Consider the following 18,904-nt stretch of genomic DNA (forward strand, 5'->3'; position numbering starts at 1 on the left):
GAATATAGTCCTGGTTCCTAAAGAAAATGTTACTGATTGTGACATTGATCCATTTTGCCAACAAGCACCTGTAGATTGATTACTATATACAACATAACAAAATAAAATAAAGGAAGAAATGATTTAAGTTGACTTAAAATATTTTGGAGAATACTTTTATTTTGTGTCAGTTCTTACTTAAAAATAATTACTTGTGTAAATCTTTTATTTGGCCTCTTTTGAATGTAAAAACATTTTAACATTACAAATATTTTAGAGGAAGAAATTACCTACACTTTCACAAGATAGCTTTAATTTTTTTGATTGTGTATATATATTTTCAATCTCCGTCCATAAACATGTACTGTTACCCAATTATAATAATTGTGCACATGTCTGAGCACTGTGTTTTTTCCTCAGCGTATCATGACGTCATGTAGAGTCTACCTAAATCAAGTAATTGAAGTTAAATATGAACATTTTATTCTTATATTAGGCAGAGCAAGCTGACTGCTTCATTAAGAAACTTGAGAACCTCATTGGCATAACACAGTAGATGCTTTAGTTCTTGTTCTCAGGCTATCTCAGTGCCTGTTTCAAGCAGACAGCCTTCAGCAAGGTGATTCAGGATCCAAACTCCTTTCGTCTTGGGGCTTCACCCTTTCCTCAGGCCTCCTGAGTCCACTGCTGGATCCTGTGCATGCTGCTGGCAGAGGGGAATAGGGAGAGAACAGGGGAGAGAGGCCATCTCAGCTAGCTTGGGCAGCTGTAATATCAATAGAGTGGGGCTTAAACAACAGATATTTATTTCTCATAGTTCTGGAGACTGAAAAGTCTAAGATCAAGGCACTGGCAGATTCAGTGTTTGGTGAGGGTCCACTTCCTGGTTCATGGATGCTGTCTTCTTGCTGTGCGCTTGCATGGTGGAAGGGACGAGAGAGCTCTTGGAGGTCTCTCTTATAAGGACACTAATCCCATTCATGAGGGTTTCACCCTCATTACCTGATCACCTCCCCAAAGCCTCATTTCCTAATCCCATTATTTTTCAGGATTGGGTTTCAACTTATGAGTTTTCAGGGCACAAGCATTCAGTCTATAGCAGAGGCTTTTATGAGCCAGGCTTGGCAGCGACCACATCCCTTCCACTGACACGCTGTTGGCCAGAAGACAGTCACATGACCACACTAACCATGGGGAGGCTGGGAAATGTAGTCCAGTTCTATTTGGAAGGAAAAGAGACAGATTTGGGGAACACAAAGAAGTCTCAGTTACAATTCCTAATTTAGATGGCACATACCCGATGTCTTTATTAAATTTATTATCTGTATATGAATTGTCATTTTAATATATAGAGCATTTGTTGAAATTGTGTTATCAGATGTTTTTTATTAATAGTTTCAAAAATAATCTTGCAGTAATGAATTTATTGATATAATGAATTTACTTCTGATAAGTGTGTGTGTGTGCGCGCGCGCACACGCGCACGTGTGCCTTTTTAAGCACTTGGCATACTGTGCTATAGTTAGTTGAATATATATCTTTATCCTTGACTTAGCCCAGTTAGTGCCTTGCATGTGGGAAGTGATCACTGAACACTGTGGCAATGACTAAAACTAGCTGAGATTTTTACTGAGAATAAGTTTGGAAATAGCTAGAAAAGGCATATTCTCTCTTTTCTTTCCCAGTTGCTCGTTGCCTCTTTCTTTGGATTAGTGCATTCCAGGGATGATCATCCCTACCCCCTGGGGGTCACCCACAAGCCCTGGTTTAAGTACTTTTTTCCCTTGCTTGCCTGATTTTGGTCCAGCTCACATTTCTCTATGTTTAGGTGTTATATATGTAAGTGTATAGATAGTTCAGGTTAGACAGGGATATTTTGAGACTCAGAGATGAGTTCCATAGAGTTTTATATAAAATAGTGAGCTCTGGGGATTGCTTTAAGCCTAGGGCCAAGAAGAGATGGTCACGGCTGGAGCTGGTGGCCTTCATTGCCAGACCATGGCTGGACCTCCAAGCAGGGCAGTTCTGGCAAAGCTTAAGGCTTAGAAGGGGACTGACCTAGCCAGGGGTGACCCAAGACGTGACTGGAAGTTCCACCAGACTCCATAGCCTCCTTTGTGTTTAAATAACCAAACAAGCATGAGGACCATGAAGTGTTTTCTTTCCTTTGAAGACAACTTGTTTCTCTTGTTTCAGATTCTTCCTGATAGCAAAACTGATACACTCTCATTGTAGAAAAGTTGGAAAGTACAAAAACATGTAGAGTAGGATGTATGAAGTTCTTTAGTCTTAAGAAGTTACTTTTATCTTATGAGAGTGTTCCAATTGCTTATCTTTTCACCTTCTAGGCCAAACCAAAGCTGATTGAGCCACTCGACTATGAAAATGTCATCGTCCAGAAGAAGACACAGATCCTGAACGACTGTTTAAGGGAGATGCTGCTCTTCCCTTATGATGACTTTCAGGTAGGTAACTTCTAAGTGTGTGTAAATAGAGCCGTGTGGAATTATATTTGCATATATATGTGTATATATGTGGGTGTATGTGTGTACACACGCAGATCTGAATATATGTTACATATGTATACATATATGTATGCATGTACATGCAAATACATGCGTACACATATGCATAAACACGCATACGTATATGACACAAATATTTTTTCAAGTGGGTATCTTTTATCTTGAATAGAAGTGCTATACTCTGGGCTAATTCTGTAGACACAAGTGTCTCCTATGTCTTAGGAAATTTGTTTGAAGAGGTGTTTAGGGGTTTTGCCAAGTGCCTTAGAGTCTTAAGGATGGGATTTGCTCGGAAGCAGTGGAGGATTTTGCCATGCATCCATTTAGAATGTCACTTTGGGAGACTGCCTTGAGAGAGGCCCTGAACTGTGTGTGGGCTCATAGAGAAGGGTTTGGGGGTTCTGACATTGAGGAATGTCCTAACATTTACCTCACTGATGCAGTGACAGGTGCTGTTCCTGGGAGCTCAGTAGCTGCCAGCAGGGGACTCAGCCCAGCTTCTGCTGTGAGCTGCTCTAGATTGTTGCTTGAAGCCTTTCAGACTATGGCCTGTGCCTGAGTGACCCACAAGAGCTTTGAGCCACTGAGGAGTGATAGAACCCCAGTACCGTTAGATGCCTGGCAACCTGGAGTCATCTTTGTCTACTGGAGATTCCAGTTATTGCCCTTGATCTCCTGGGACTTAATCTTGGCACTTCCTTCTTCTCTACCTGATGCTGTTACCATCCAAGACCTGTCTTTTGTGAATTAAACTGCCTTATTTTTTTTTTTAAAGCTTCCTTGATTCTTCGTTGTTTAATTTTAAAAACTAGTACATACTTGTAACAAACAAACAGGCACTATTGAAACGCTTGACATTAAAAGCCTCCCCTACCACCTTCTTTTTAATCCCACTCCCCAGAACATAGCCTGTTATATATACAGTTCTTTATGTACCAAATTGTCTTTAGAAATTTCCATGTTAATAACAATTGTTAAATTATATTCCTTGAAGTTTTTTTTTTCCCACCAAATTTAAAAGCTTCCAGTTTACAACAAAGGTGAGAATTTTCACAAATGTTCACTTTTTCTAACTGTGGGTAAAATGATTATTCTTCAGTTCTTTCCTGAAAAATAAGGAATGCCACGGAAATGAAATTGATTATTAGTGGGATGCTGCTGCCAAAGTACGTTCTGCTCATAAATGGTTTCAGATCACGCCCCCAAATATGATGCCTTGAAAACTTCATTACAAGAGTAGATTACCTAGCTAAGGGATGAATAAATGGAAACCTCAGAATGATGCCTTTTGTTAGCATCATTTGTTAGCATGAGAAGTTAAATTAGATGATTACAAATTATACTCCATGTTGACGTATTTTTCCTGTCGTGTGCTCTGAGGAAGCTAAAGGTTGAACCTCAAGTTTCTCTGAGCGTGAAGTATGTATTCTTCTTGGTATCAGTTAGAGTAACAAAGTTATTTCGAGTTTTGCAGCCTGGAATGCAAAATTGTATTTGCAAACCTGAGATAAAACTGCTTAAGAAGCAAACAAACCACATAAATAATATACACTTAATTTAATTTCATCTTTTATCTCACAGACAAGGAACCTGGATGTTTAAGCATTTGTAGAAACAGATGATTGAAACTTTGAGAAAAACTCCTTTGTCCCTTTTGCCTATAACAACTTCTCTGGGGATACCAGACACAAATATTCTAGGAACAGCAGAGAACTCACTGACATTCTGCTGGCCAAGATTGAATGAACAGTGTTAAGTTCTGCTTGGGGGAAGTTTTTTCAAAGATTAAGGAGCTTGAATTTCAGCTTTCATCCCCATCACAGTAATTGTGATGGGGCACAGTGAAGTTTGGATAGTTTTTTTTTTCTAGGAGACTCCTGTATTCTAATCCAGTAAGGTTATATGCTTTCTTGCTAAATTGTCTTGATGATTTTAATAACTGTCTAGTTAGTGGAATGAGCCAAATGTCTTAGTGATGTCACAGATTCCTTCTGTCTGTCCCTGCATTTTTAGGCAGAATGGGAGCAGAATTATTATTGTATTATTAGAGGCAGAGGGAACAGATTAGATCAGGGGAAAGTATTTTACTTCGTATGGAAAAATGGTAGCAAGTTGGTTAGGAAGTGGGTCAGATAGTGAGCAAAATGCATAGTGGGGTTGATTTGCAATCCTATATTTACTAGTTAAACAATATTAGTTACCTGTTAGGATAATAGAATTTGGTGTGAAGTCCTGTCAACTATATTCAAAATGACAATTTACTAAACTATAGGTGTACATAGTGATGATAACATTTGTACAGGTCGCAAGTAGACCCATGTTGGTATTGGTCAGCCCCTAAGAACGTCTGAGTTCTCTGAAAATGAGCCTTATGGAGATAAGGTTTGTTGTTGGGTGTACTTGTCTAAGGTGGGAGAAGAGTGTTTAAAAGAAAAAAACCCGAGAGACAGAGTCAATGTGAATTTTAAAAAGGCAAAAGGACAGTTCTCAGCTGTCAGAATATTTATGAAGTGAAGTTTTATCTGCCAAGATTGGGGTAGGAATACCGTGGCTCATATAGACTACGCTTGCTTTTTTTTTCAGAATCAGACCCTGGCGCTTTGGGGTCGTTCTGTTCTGTCTCTACCCTGGCTTTATGGTTCTCCTTCCCGGCAATATCATCTCTTCTTTCCCATCCTTCTAGAACCCTCTCACCCTTTGAGGCCACTTCAAATCCCCTGTCTTTTGAAGTTGTTCAAATCCACAGTAATTTTTTTCCCCATTCTCTTAGTTCCTCTAACACTTACTGTCTACATTGTTACATGAATACCTGAGTGCGTTGTCTAGAGCTTTTCAGTAATGGCTTCTCACGCTTTTTGTGTTCAAGTGTCCCCACCCGTGCTGTGGCCCTGAGGACGGGGCTGTGCTGGTGCCTCTGTCACCTCCCTCCCCACCCATCCACCTCCACATCCACATGACCTCTGTACACTGGATGCCAGGCTTGGGTGCTTCTGGCTTCATATAAAATCTGTAAAGTTATTATGAACATTAATTAGTTAGTTTTCTTTGATTCATGAAGGGACTATGAATACCAGTGAGCACATGTGGAAATGCCAGTGACTAGAATTGTAAAACTTTTTGCTGCGCCAATGATTTGGTCTGGTGGAAAATTAGGTAATTTTTGAAATAAAAATAAAATGGGGGCTTCCCTGATGGCGCAGTGGTTGAGAGTCCGCCTGCCGATGCAGGGGACACGGGTTCGTGCCCCAGTCCGGGAAGATCCCACATGCCGCGGAGCAGCTGGGCCCGTGAGCCGTGGCCGCTGAGCCTGCGCGTCCGGAGCCTGTGCTCCGCAATGGGAGAGGCCACAACAGTGAGAGGCCCGCGTACCGCAAAAAAATAAAAGTAAAAAAATAAAATGGAAGCGAAACAGAGTCATAAAAGAAGCACACTTTCTGGTGACTAATGGACCTTTATTGTTCTTAAAGTTTTGTGGCCTCTTCAAGTTTACTTGGCAAAACTCTGAGAACTTACTTTTCCGTGGGTAAATAATAGGTAAACTTTAACAGGCAATTAGACAGAGATGATAACCTTTAAGATTAAAATGTTTTAGATCAAGGAAGGTAAGTTGAGGGACTTCCCTGGTGGTCCAGTGGTTAAGACTCTGCACTTCCAATGCAGGGGGCATGGGTTCGATCCCTGGTTGGGGAACTGAGATCCCACATGCTGTGTGGTGAGGCCAAAAAAAAAAAGAAAAAAGAAAGGTAAGTTGACTTATTGCTTAAGAAATGACAGATCTAAGCATAACTGTAAATAATGCCCAGGGCTCCTCCCTTTCCTGTCAGAGACACAGAATTCCATGTGAGTCTGGCCGTTGATTTCCAATCAAGGTTCTCCTCCTTCAGGTGGAAGCCTTTTACTGGATGATACTGTTGGTGGTGACATTCTTAACTGCTGGCATCAATCCACTGACTCTATAGCTGGCTTTTGAGCTCCTTGTATCCTGGCTTGTTACACAGCTTACTAATGTTTGTGCAATTTTATAAAGTGATAGAATATGGAAAAGGTAGTAAACAGTAAAAAAGGACGTCGGGAGGCAATTTATGGATACCATTTATATTTCACAAACATTAGACTTTGGTGTCTGATATAAACTAACAAGGCATAGAGTTTGTATGAAAGAAATAAAGAGAGAATGTCATATTCCACTTCTGGGGATATACCCAAAAGAATTGAAAGCAGAGACTCAAAGAGATACTTGTACATCCATGTTCCTAATGGGATTATTCACAATAGCCCAAAGGAAGAAAAAACTCAAGTGTCCATCAATGGGCAAATGGATAAACAAATTGTGTATATGCACAATGGAATATTATTCAGCCTTAAAAAGGAAGGAAGTTCTGGTACATGCTGCAACATGGATGAACTTGGAGGACATTACGCTAATTGAAATGAGTCAGAAAAGGACAAATATTGTACATGGATGAACTTGGAGGACATTACGCTAATTGAAATGAGTCAAAAAAGGACAAATATTGTACATGGATGAACTTGGAGGACATTACGCTAATTGAAATGAGTCAAAAAAGGACACTGCGCTAATTGAAATGAGTCAAAAAAGGACAAATATTGTATCCCACTTGCATGAGATACCTAGAATAGTCAAATTTATCCAGACAGAAAGTGGAATGGTGGTTGCCAGGAGATGGAGGAGGGGGGATGGAGAGTTAATTATTTAATGGCTACAGATTTCAGTTTTGCAAGATGAAAAGAGTTCTATGCATGGATGGTGGTGACAGCTGTACAGTAATGAGGATATTCTTAACGCTACTGAATTGTACTCTTAACAGTGGTTGACATGTACGTTTTATGTTGTGGACATTATACCACAATGAAGAAAAAAGAGCAGGATGTTACGGGTTTTCTGTGCTGTACAGACGTGAAATTGTTGTCTTCCTGGAAGTTGTGTGAGAAGTCAGGGCAAGGAGTGTCTCTCAGGTGTTCTTGCTATTGACATTTCATGGTGTATCATCAATGTCAAATCTCTTTAGCAAGAGAATTTAAAAGATGGGAAAATTATTAATAATTGGCAACTCTAGAAATTTTCACTTTTGGAAAAGTTTAGATACAGGAGAATCCTAGAGTGTTCTCAGCATTGTATCGAAAAATGTGGTCAATCCATTTCCCTTTAAATAACATCCTGATTTTTATTTTTCTTCTGTTTCTTTTCCTCTTCTGCTTACATGAGACTGATAATGATCTACAAACCACTGACCTGAAAAGGAAACCAGGCCCCACTACTTACAAAGGGGCTGGAAGTCCCTCATCTCATTTCCCATCTGTCCTTTTGAAAAGAAAGAATTTTTTTTTTCCACAGTGTTTTGTCCTTGCTGTTTATTATATGCTGCCAAAAAATAATCTCAATACTTTGTTTTGGGCTTTTTATTGGAAAGTGTTCTTTTGATAAAGTTCCTCAAAATTTTTATCGGTCTGCATTCAGTGGCCAACAATGTCAGTTTCTGTGAACATTGTGGGTTTTGGGTTATTAGTTCATGTCTAGGATTGAACCTACCTGAAAAATCTGGATAAATAATGCTTCCAAATTGACGTTGTCCAGACCTTCAGGAGATGAGGATTTTAATTCCAGGTCAAGAATTCTGCCTTTTACAGAAAACAGTGACAGGTCATTTTTTTTTTTTTTATCATCAAGTATGTCTTAAAAAGAAAAGCTTATTTTTTGGATAGCACTGATCAGCTGAGTTGAAGAGTGTGTTTATTTAGCATATAGTTTAGAGTTATACTCTTTGTGCAAAGAGCTCAGACAGGGTTCCTGCTTTCGAATTGCTCAAAACTTAGGAGAGAAGATATTAAATTAATATTAATAATAAGAAGGAGAATGTGACCACTGTCATGACAAATTGAATCCCATGGGAATTTATTCTTGGAACATTGAGATAGTGGGGCGTCCAGGTGCTGAGCCCTTAAAGTGGTTGGAAATGCAGAAGTCCAGCCTAAGAGAGAAGCCAGGGTTATCAATCTGGGCTCACCCGCAGAAATGTGAGACAGCGGCCACAGGGACCGAGAGCATGAGAGTGCCCTCCAGGGGACTGAGTCTTGGGGAACACCTTCATCTAGGAGGAAGCGGGGGTGGGAATCAGATACAGAAAGTGGGAAAAGGACCAGGAAACTGTGGGGCCCTGGAAGGGAGTGAGAGGCGTTTTGAAGAAGGCAGGCAAAAAGAGCAGACCGTCATGCGCTCCTGCTACTGGCGTGGGAGAATGGTCCTCGGAGTTGATAGCTAGGGCATCATTGCCTGTGATGGTCGTTTCTTGCGAGGGCTGAAGAAGCGAGTGCATGGGGCACAGAGGTTAGCGTTAAATGGTAGCAGAGAGAAGGGATCATCGTAAGTCAGAGCAATAACAGGAGGTTTTATCAGGACTGAGAGAATGAGCTAGGAAGGGAAGTCCAGGAATGAGGAAGAGATTGAAGATGCAAGCTCTGGGGGTGCGTTTTGAAGCAAGGCTCTTTAGGAGGCCCTGTGGGGATGGAATGAAGGGTCTCTGCAGGAAGAGTTCAGGAAGGAGAGAGAGTTCTGTCTCTGAATGGGAAGGAGAGGATTGGGTATTTGAGAAATTTAGAGGCGGATTGGGCTGAGGGAGCTAATGTCAGGTTGGAGGTGAAGAGCAGCCTGGGGGCGAGTCAGGAGGGTTTGGAAAGCAGGCTACGGGGCTTGGGATGGGGAGGGCGTAACAGTAAGAGTCATCAGTCAGTACCCCTACTGCTGTAACTGTGGCCACCGCCCTCATCCCTTCTTACCTTGGTTAATCCTATCAGGTCTTCCAGATCCTATCCTTGCCCTTCCTCCTGTCTATGCTAACAGAGTAGCCAGAGTGATCTTTTAAAAACTAAGTTTCAAGGTAGGTCCGATGACCTCACCCAGGGAAGTCTTACTGTGGCCGTGCTCTTGTCCACCGCACCTCTCTGACCAGTCGCCTTCCCACTCTCTGCTGCAGCCATACTGGCCTCTGTGGGGCTCCTCTGTCACTCCAGGCAGCCTCCTGCCCCAGGGCCTCTTCTCAGGCTGTTCCTCTTTCCAGAGAGTTCTTTATCCAGCTCTCACTCACTCACTGCAGGCCTTTCTCCAGTTCTTACTTCTCCGTGAGGCCCTTGCCTGCTGCCATGCCCTTCACCCTCTTGGCGTTCCAGGTCCTCTTTACCTTGCTCTGTTTTCTTTCTTCCTCAGCATATTACTTACCTGCTTCTAAGGTACTCACATGTTTGTTGTTTATTCATGTGAACCCCGTGAGGGTGGGGATCTCAGTCGTATTCACTGATGTTTCCCGAGCACACAGGACACATGGCACGGAGTAGGAATTCAAGAAGTGCTCATTGAATGGAAGAAGTGAGTGAGAGAAAGAGAGAGTGAGAATGTATGAATCACCAACCAAGAGCGGGCTCCTTCCACCTAAGATTTTGATGAAATCAGCCTTGTTGGGAATGTTAACAGCTTAAGAACAGAGAAAAGAAAACAAAGGATGGGGGTTAAGATGGCAAAGGGGTGGGCGTGGAGCTGCGGGACCCAAAAACGCGGAAGCTGAGTCCTCAGGACTCTCGGCTGCTGGGGAGTGTTCAGAGGTGGATGTTGGATGGGGAGGAGAAGACACGGGAGGACCCTGAGGATGAACAAGCTGAAGTGCCTGGTGCAGGGGAGCTGGAGGGATGGAAGGTGGCGCTGGGAGAAGGGACGTTGCTGTGTTTGTCATCCCACAGGTGGAGTGCTGGGTAGGCAGCGTGGAGTGTGGGTGACTGTGGAGGGCCCACAGGAAAGGTGAACTGACATGTGTGAGCACTGAATAATTGTTGGATAGAAATTCAGAAGATTAATAGACGTGAAAATGTTCAGCCCAACTACCAGGTCTAATGAATTTAAATGATATATAAAATCAAACTGAAATAAGAAGTAAGTTATGGGTATAGCTCCTCAAATGACTATTTTGAACATTTAATGTAAGCTCGACATGGATCCTTAGGCCCTTGGAAGGTATATATTGTAACCTTTCTTGTTAGAAATGCAGCAGGAAAAGAAGTGATTTAGGAACCTTGGTCATTATTATTACCTTGACTGTTACATTTGTTCCTTAATTTGTTAAAACCTTTGTGTTCAGCTCACCCACTTTAAAGGAATATCAGCCTTGGAAGTATGCCAATTCAGTGTTCCTTTGGTGATGGGGAAAATTGCTTTTGAAAATCAGCTTCTATATCAGATTCTCAATCAGAAAATACAGAAATTAACTTTGATTTGTGCCATCCTTTCTAAATGAAGGTAGCAGCCTTGTAGGGTAGGAGGACAGTCTGGCCATAACCAGTGAGGTTCAGCTGATGTGACACCCAGGTGGGTACTCTGGTCTTCCTCACTGCCCACGGGTGTACCTCTGGGTCCCTGTGCTCTGTGCAAGCAGAGGAGGCCCGTTCTTCAGTGGAGGGTGGCCCATGCCATGCTCCATGGGATGCAACTCTAGGGGACATGATTGATGCGCGTTCTTTGTTCTCCTAGGGAGCTGGGGCGTTCATACAGAATGCGGTGTGATGGTGCGCCAGCAGCTGGGCACCTCAGGGAGCTGTGGTGCCTTTTGTGAACACCATTAGAGGAAAAACTTGTCAGGTTGATTTCTATGTTTACTAGCACTTTAGACATTTTCTTCATTTTTCCTCAAGACAGCCGGGTAAGGGAAGTAGTTCTTTCCCCCCCCTCCCCCACCATACCGGCAATGTATGACATGATTTTTGTTAGAAACACCATGTAGTGCTTAGGAAAACTTATGATCGAGTGGGGAGTTAAGATTACCTACATAAATAACTAGATGAAATAAAACACACACACACAAAATATTACCTTCATAAGTGAATCTAAGATTTTATTCTCTTCTCAGGTAGAATAAAAGATACTGGATGAGTCTAGTAGTCCATTACTGTATGCATGTTTTCCCCATATCAGTTCACATTTTCTTTCCTTCCTCCCTCCCTCCCTTCTGTCTCACTCACTCTCTTTCTTTCTTTTTCAAATTTTCTTTGCTTTTTAAAAATAACGTTTGCTCACATTTTAAATAGGTCAGAGAGACCAGTGAAGGTTCTACAGTGAGTGGAATTGGGTAAGCACAGACCTCATGTGTAACCAGTGATGGGTAGAAGGACACTTTTATCTATGTGATTCATGTATATGTCTTAGGTTATTAAACACTACTCACAGGCATTGACAGAGGAAGATTTGAGCCAAGATGAAATCTTAAGACAGTGCAAGCAGTGGAGATTTATTTATACCGTATCTCTAGCATTCACTGAAAATCATTCTTTATTATGGTTATTTGTAACTATAAGACTTTATTATTTTCTCCCCAAATAGAAAATAAAACCTCTGTGAGAGTGGCAAACCATAGTTGTTGTTTTTTTATTATAAACCATAGCTTTTTGAAAATTCACCTTTGCATTTGTGATGTTCCTACAACAGTGCTTAATTCGTGGTAAGCATTTAATATGTTTTGAGTAAATGGATGGATTTGAGATCTCGGCACCAGCTGCCTTTGTGGTCGTAAGGGCACAGCTCAAGGTGGTGGGTCAAGGGAGTAGAAGAGAGGCAGACATGTTTGCATGCAAAAACAAAACTCAGAAGTCCTTCAAGAAAAAGAAAAGCTGGGTTTTGGCCTCAGAATCATCAGATGCCATTTAACATATTACTAGGCACACACTCGTGGTTCCTACAACCTGAATGGGTCCTGCTGTGTCCATACCTCTGCCTCTTCCTACCAGGGTTGCCTGGCAGAACCTGGGCCCTGCCGAGTGTCCTGTGTGGGTTTGATGGACCTTGCATCAGCAGCACCCTTGAGTGTGTGCCTGAGATCCAGTGAGGATAAATTAAGGGAGTTCCGTGAAGTCCCCTGATGTCAGAAGTCCTCCAATCAGGACTTCCCCATCTGCTTAGCATTTTATCCGCAAAGCATAACCTCTGCTCCACTGTGTGTAAGATAGGACTTTGCCTGGCGTCCCAGGCTTTGAAGGGCTGCTCTGAGCAGACCGTCCTGGCGGTGCTGGTAAATGCGCAGAGGGGCTTGTGTGAAATTATCCTTGATGCACGAGCGAGGCCTTACGTGTGAATGAAGGCGTGTGCCTCCCTAAGGCAAGTCCTGAAAGGAAACTTCATTGGGATATTGGAAGTATATAAATAATGGACATGTTTTAACGTGAAGCATATTCACTACGGTAGGTATTCGCACAAAGGTATGGTGTTTTTAACAACTAAAATTGCATTCTAAAGAAGACATAGGGAACCATACACAGACAACTAGAAAATGAAAGAAGCTACACTTGCCTACCCCTTCCTCAAGGCTCTGTTACCGAATAGAATGGTAGTTGTTCTAGACAATAGGGTAGTGGCAAGACCTGAGATGTAGTCATCTGGGTCTAGATTTTAGCCCCAGGTCTGTCTGTCACTAATCTGGGTATTTCAGTAAGCCATAAACCTTCCTAAAATTCACCTTTCCTTTTTTTTTTTTTTTTAAATGATGCTCCCATGTAAATTCACCTTTCTTAACCTGTAATTCAGGGATAACATTTGCCCTAAAATTGGGGTTCTCATTAGATGTGTGAGAATCCAAAGAGATACCACCATTCAAGGAAGCTCTTTGTACACCCTGGCTGATGCCCGCCAGGCAGCAGGGAGGGAGCTGAGTGCCCAGGATGCTTAGTGGAGTCGCCTTCCTCTCCTCTAGGTAACATCGTTTTATTTTTGAGGTTGGCAGTTTTTAGTTGTAAAGTCATATGATGTGGAGCAGGCTGAGCCCCTTACTCATGGGGAAGCTGGACCTGCCACGTGTCCACTCAGGTGGCTGCAAGGCCTCTCCTGGTTTTCTGGGTAGCCAGCCCCGTCCTCACTTCTGCAGTGATACTTAAGTGATTAGAGGGATTTCCCTGCTGGCGCAGCGGTTAAGAATCCACCTGCCAATTCCGGGGACATGAGTTTGAGCCCTGGTCTGGGAAGATCCCACATGCCGCGGAGCAGCTAAGCCCGTGTGCCACAACTACTGAGCCTGTGCTCTAGAGCCCACGAGCCACAACTACTGAGCCCACGTGCCACAACTACTGAAGGCTGTGTGCCTAGAGCCCGTGCTCCACAACAAGAGAAGCCACCGCAACGAGAAGCCCGCGCACTGTGACGAAGAGTAGCCCCCGCTCGCTGCAACTAGAGAAAGCCCGCGCGCAGCAACGAAGACCCAACGCAGCCAAAAATAAATAAATTTATTTAAAAAAAAAAAAGAAACCAGCTTCTCTGTAATACCAAACACCCCCCGCCCCCCAATTGATGAGTCTGGTCATTAAGGGTTTTGAACATTTAACTTATTTAGTTATAATTTACTGCATTTGACCAAGCTGTTATGTAATACATAATTTGGGGGTTTTCAAGGTAGCAGAGTGAAATTTTTATGACTATCAAAGGTCTACTGACATTTATAAATGTACATATATGACACTTTAGGAAACAGGACACTATGCAGTGACAGAGCTACCTGATGTCTCACCAGTTGCTAAGACACTGTCTCATTCGGAGCCCCAAGTGATTCCATTTAAAAGTCCTGACTGCCCATTCATTCAGACATTCAGGTTAGGCCAGACGTTATGTAAGGGTGTTGGAGAAGCAAAGATGACTAGCACAGTCTGAGGTTCTTGAGTCTGGTGGGCGATGCAGCAAGGTTTCTGAGTAATTTCCACAGAACTGCGTGTGTGCCATGTGCTGCAGGAGGTGGGAGTGAGCAGCCCTGCAGCCAGGCGCAGGGGCTGCTACGTTAGGGAGTCAGAAGTAGCCCGCGTGCTGGAGGGTCAGAGACGGGCAGGAGAGGAGTCCAGAGAAGTCAGTACCATGGGTCACCAAAGGTCAGGTCATGCTGAGGAGTCTGGACTTTATTCTCATGGCAGTGGTGGTGGGGGTCCTTGAAAGAATTCAAGCTGAGGCATGACGCTATTGATAAGAGTTTCAGAAAGATGACTGGCAGCTGTGCAGAGGGCTGGTTGAGGGAAGGCAGACATCCCCGTCAGGGAGGGTGCCACACTGAGGTTCACACAAGAGCCCCCTAAATCGGTGCGTTGTCATGGGGATGTACAGCAAGGAAAGTCCTTGACGGCACAGGGTGATGCTGTTGAGGGAAGAGAGAGAGACAGTTAAAGATGGAAACCTGGGCACCGGGCAGGGACTAGTGAAGAGGAGCTGTCAGAGAGAGGCAGAGAGATGTCCGTTTCTCTGCCCATATTAGGCTCCGTCCTTGTAATGTTTTAGTTTCTCGGGAGTTGTTTTTTATTAAGTCCCTCCAGAAACCTAAGGGGACATCTTTCTCTGGACCCTTGTCTTGTCCCCTGCCCTGTTTGTTTCTTGATTATTAGTGCATTAAACATTGAGAATCCTCAGGAAACCGCTTCCCTGGAAATGGACTTGTCTGACCTTCATGGAACACTGTGGGTCTGATCTCTGCAGTGAGATGCGGGGAACGCCCTGTGTGGATTTCAGTTTCCAGCCTAGCTTGGAACTGAATCCTCTCAAAAGCTAGTCATCTGCTCTGAAACAAATGCATCTGCCAGATATTTGGAAAGGTTCCATTACTGCTGTGCTCAGTAAGTTACAGCTAAGTTCCCAGCCTTGTCTAAAGTGAGGTTTAATACTGCGCAGGATACAAAACGTTTAATGTACGGACATGCATCCAAGGGGGTATTTCCAGCAGATTCAGAGGGACCTAGAGACAGAGGGAGGAGGTGTTGAGAGCCGTCTCTCTAGCAGGGAGCAGTTGAAAATCCACTTGGTGCAGTTGAGCACAATAAAAATTCAACCCAGGGCTTACTCTTTAGCTAGGGAGATGGGCCATGCCCGCCTGAGAGCTCAGTCTTACCCAGACCACCTGGGCTTTGATTTCTGCCACATCCACTTGCCTCCCTTCACTACGCCTTGGCCCCTCCTACCCTCACTCCCCAGGCCTCAAGGCCCATCTTAGAGGTAAGATGGCAGGAGCATAGGAATCCCTTCTCTCTCTCTGTTCTGCAGCCATACCTACTGACTGATTACTGAGGAGAACCCTCTTCACCTCTTCTGTGTCTCAGGTGATGCACTTTGGCCTCGCCTTCCTTCGGAGTTGTTCTGCTTAGGACACCCGAGGAGCAGCCACCTCTGAGCTCGCACTCCCTCCTGGGCTGCCCGTGATGTTTGTTTTCTGTCTGAGGGCGGACACTCCCTGCCCTGCACTCCTTAGGACAGGAGAGATGGGGAGAGTCCTTGTAGATACGCACAGCTGGCTCAGGTTACAGCTCACCCACTTCTCTGGGATTTTGTCTCCAGCTCATTGTTCCTGTGTCCCAGGGGAAGGGTGGGCCTTTTGTTTCAATGTCTGAATCGTAAGTCCTATAAAATATGATATATTAGACACCCAGTATATATGCATACTTCCCACCAGGAATTAAGAGGGTTGTTTTGTTATAGTTTAATGCCCATTGTAAAGTGATTAATAAAAAAAATCTGGTGCCTTATGAGTTGAGAGGATTAGAAAAATAAAGAAATGATGACACAAAAGAACATCTTCGTTAATACTAACGCCTGTATTTAAGTCTACAGAGTGAATCTTCCCTCCTTTTAATCCAATTCCTTTCATAAAAACACATCAAAACAATTCCTTTCATTAAAAAAGTAAGTGGGGTAATATGACTATAAATCAAAAAAGATACAGCGTATTCATCTTTTTTCTGGATGTCTTTTAAGTTTTTAGTTTCTCACAAAGCAATTCGTAGCACTCATAATAAACCACTTGTGAGAGAGAGACTTAGAATTCCATGGAACTATGGAGTTTTTAAACCACAAAGAAAACCTAGAGATCCTAGAAAATTCTGGATTTGGAAAGTTAAAACTTTCCTCCAAGATTACACAGCTAATTAGAGGCAGAGCTCAGATGAGAACTCAGGTTTCCTGGCTCTCAAGTCCAGCCTCCTTCCAAGATCACTTCTCACATTCTTCCATAGGGAGTTTAATTAAATTATGTGCTTCACATTGCTGTGGTTTGAAACATGAGCTTCTTGGTATCCCAGCCTCAGTGGGGTCAAGGTAGCGTGTTAGCCAGCACCCTACGGAGGAAAGACAGAGCCCTGGCCAGGTTGGGGGCAGGAAGTTCATTAGTAAGAGGGATTCCAAGTTAAAGCTAAAGAAACAGGGCCACAGCAGGCCATCGGGGAAGAGCAGTGAGTGGTGAAGAAGAGGGGCAGGACATGCCCGGACGGCCCCGGGGTTGTGCCCAGGTGAGGAAACGTGGTACCTCTGTATGTTCCCTTTAGGGACCCTGCTTCCCTGGGCTGAGCATCCCGCATTCCTGATTACGACTCATAGCCATTAAAGTGACCCCAGTTTTTGGAGGGAATCATTTCAACCAAGAGGAAAAATAAGTTTTTAAAATAAAAAAGGCTCTATTTGAAATTTGTCCTCCTAACTAGACTTGGAGATAGTTGTAAATTGTACCCTTTATATTTGGATCTGGGGGCACCTCTGCATTTCATCAGTTCATTCCATTAAAAAAAAAATGTCCCATAAAGATTGGCCTAGGCTCTCAGGTGTCCATGCATCATTATATAAGTCCTTTAGAAGAGGACTTCACCTTTTTCTCCTCCTTTTGCAGTCCTAAGTTACCTTTTCAATTAGTCCTAAAATTTTGTGGAAGGCCTCATAAGACTCACGCCCATACTTGGCCAAGGTAATTAAGGATTTCTGTGCGTCAAGCACTGCCAGTGTTTAACCTAAGAAACAATATTGACTGAAAATAATTGAATCTGTTATAGTTGCTAGAAGAAGGCTTTTATTTTTATTTTTGTTTTTTTGTGGTACGCGGGCCTCTCACTGTTGTGGCCTCTCCTGTTGCGGAGCACAGGCTCCAGACACGCAGGCTCAGTGGCCATGGCTCACGGGCCCAGCCGCTCTGCGGCATGTGGGATCTTCCCGGACCGGGGCACAAACCCGTGTCCCCTGCATCGGCAGGCGGACTCTCAACCACTGCGCCACCAGGGAAGCTGGGCTTTAAATTGTATTTTGTATTGTGAGATTTATATCCCAAAGGATGTTTGAGATGCTAGCTATGTTTAGATTTTAATTTTCAGATCTTATCACACTTCATAGTGTGCACTGTTTTTTTCCCCCTACCCCTTGCAGATGTACAGCTTTTTTAGTAGAATGGAAATAATTTATTTGCAAACAAAGGGATGGGACTGATGTTCTTTGAATGTCCACCTTGATGATGATTTATATAAGGTGGACACAGACCCATCTTTTAGCAGGAATATGATTTTAGTTAATAGTAAAGTAGGGGGACTTCCCTGGTGGCACAGTGGTTGGGAGTCTGCCTGCCAATGCAGGGGACACGGGTTCGGGCCCTGGTCTGGGAGGATCCCACATGCCGCGGGTCAACTGAGCCCGTGAACCACAGCTGCTGAGCCTGCACTCTAGAGCCTGTGTGCCACAACTACTAAGCTCGCGCACCACAACTGCCGAGGCCCATGCACCTAGAGCCCATGCTCCGCAGCAGGAGTAGCCACCGCAATGAGAAGCCCACACATCGCAATGAAGAGTAGCCCCTGCTCACTGCAACTAGAGAAAGCCCACACACAGCAACAAACACCCAATGCAGCAAATAAATAAATAAATAAATATTTAAAAAAAAAAAATAGTAAAGTAGGAAAGAATACCACAACCATGAAAAAGAAAATTAAGCTCATATTTGAGAAGAGTTTTAGTGTTCATTGAGTATAAATCTGCTGGTACTGATTTGGACTCTTGTTATAAGCCAGATAAATAAAACTACAGAAATTTAATGTGAATCGATTTGACATACAGTAGACTATTACCTGAATGTGACTTTTAATACATAAAATATATGGAGAAGTTAAACAAACCAGAATACCATTTAATAATGTGCCTTGAGAACTAGAATTAATAAGCAGATCAGAATATATTCATTGGCTGTGTGTTCTCTGATTAGGAGAGTCGAAATGGGAATTATGATAAACAAGTGGGTTAGTGAGGCTAAACTCAAAGCAGAAGGAACAAGAGGAAAGACCTTGGCAACTGGTGACATCAAACTGTGACTCCTCATTGGAGCCAAGTCCAGGAGTCCCCCAGTGGGTCACAGCCTGATGGATCCCAGCCTTTCCTATTAAATGATGACAAAGACATTGACAAAATTGCTTTGGTCATACAAGCCCTGTTCTTTCTGTTGGCTCATTCTTTCCCTAGTTAAAACCATTGACTAGGCTGTAGGTTGGTGCGGTTTTAGAGATGTTTAATTCAAGCTAATTAGAGTTTTAGGCAGTTTTTTCTTTGGCGTATATATTTTTAATTCTAGGACTTAATGGGTTTG

The 18,904-nt window shown here is 43.1% G+C and overlaps 1 protein-coding gene across 14 annotated transcripts in view; it reads left to right on the top strand.

Annotated features, from left to right (window-relative positions):
* DOCK9 (dedicator of cytokinesis 9) overlaps positions 1–18,904 on the top strand; it is a 215,175-nt gene that overhangs the window by 60,024 nt on the left and 136,247 nt on the right. For all 14 annotated transcript variants that reach the window (XR_014298048.1, XM_082675480.1, XM_082675487.1 and 11 more), the window contains exon 2: positions 2,328–2,444. Coding sequence is in view for 13 of the 14 variants with exons in the window: in XM_082675480.1 (XP_082531606.1) it covers positions 2,328–2,444 (117 nt within the window). In the remaining variant the exon portion in view is untranslated. The remainder of the gene's footprint in view (positions 1–2,327; positions 2,445–18,904) is intronic.

The sequence above is a fragment of the Grampus griseus genome (assembly GCF_964374135.1).
Source record: "Grampus griseus genome assembly, chromosome: 18".
Lineage (NCBI taxonomy): Eukaryota > Metazoa > Chordata > Mammalia > Artiodactyla > Delphinidae > Grampus > Grampus griseus.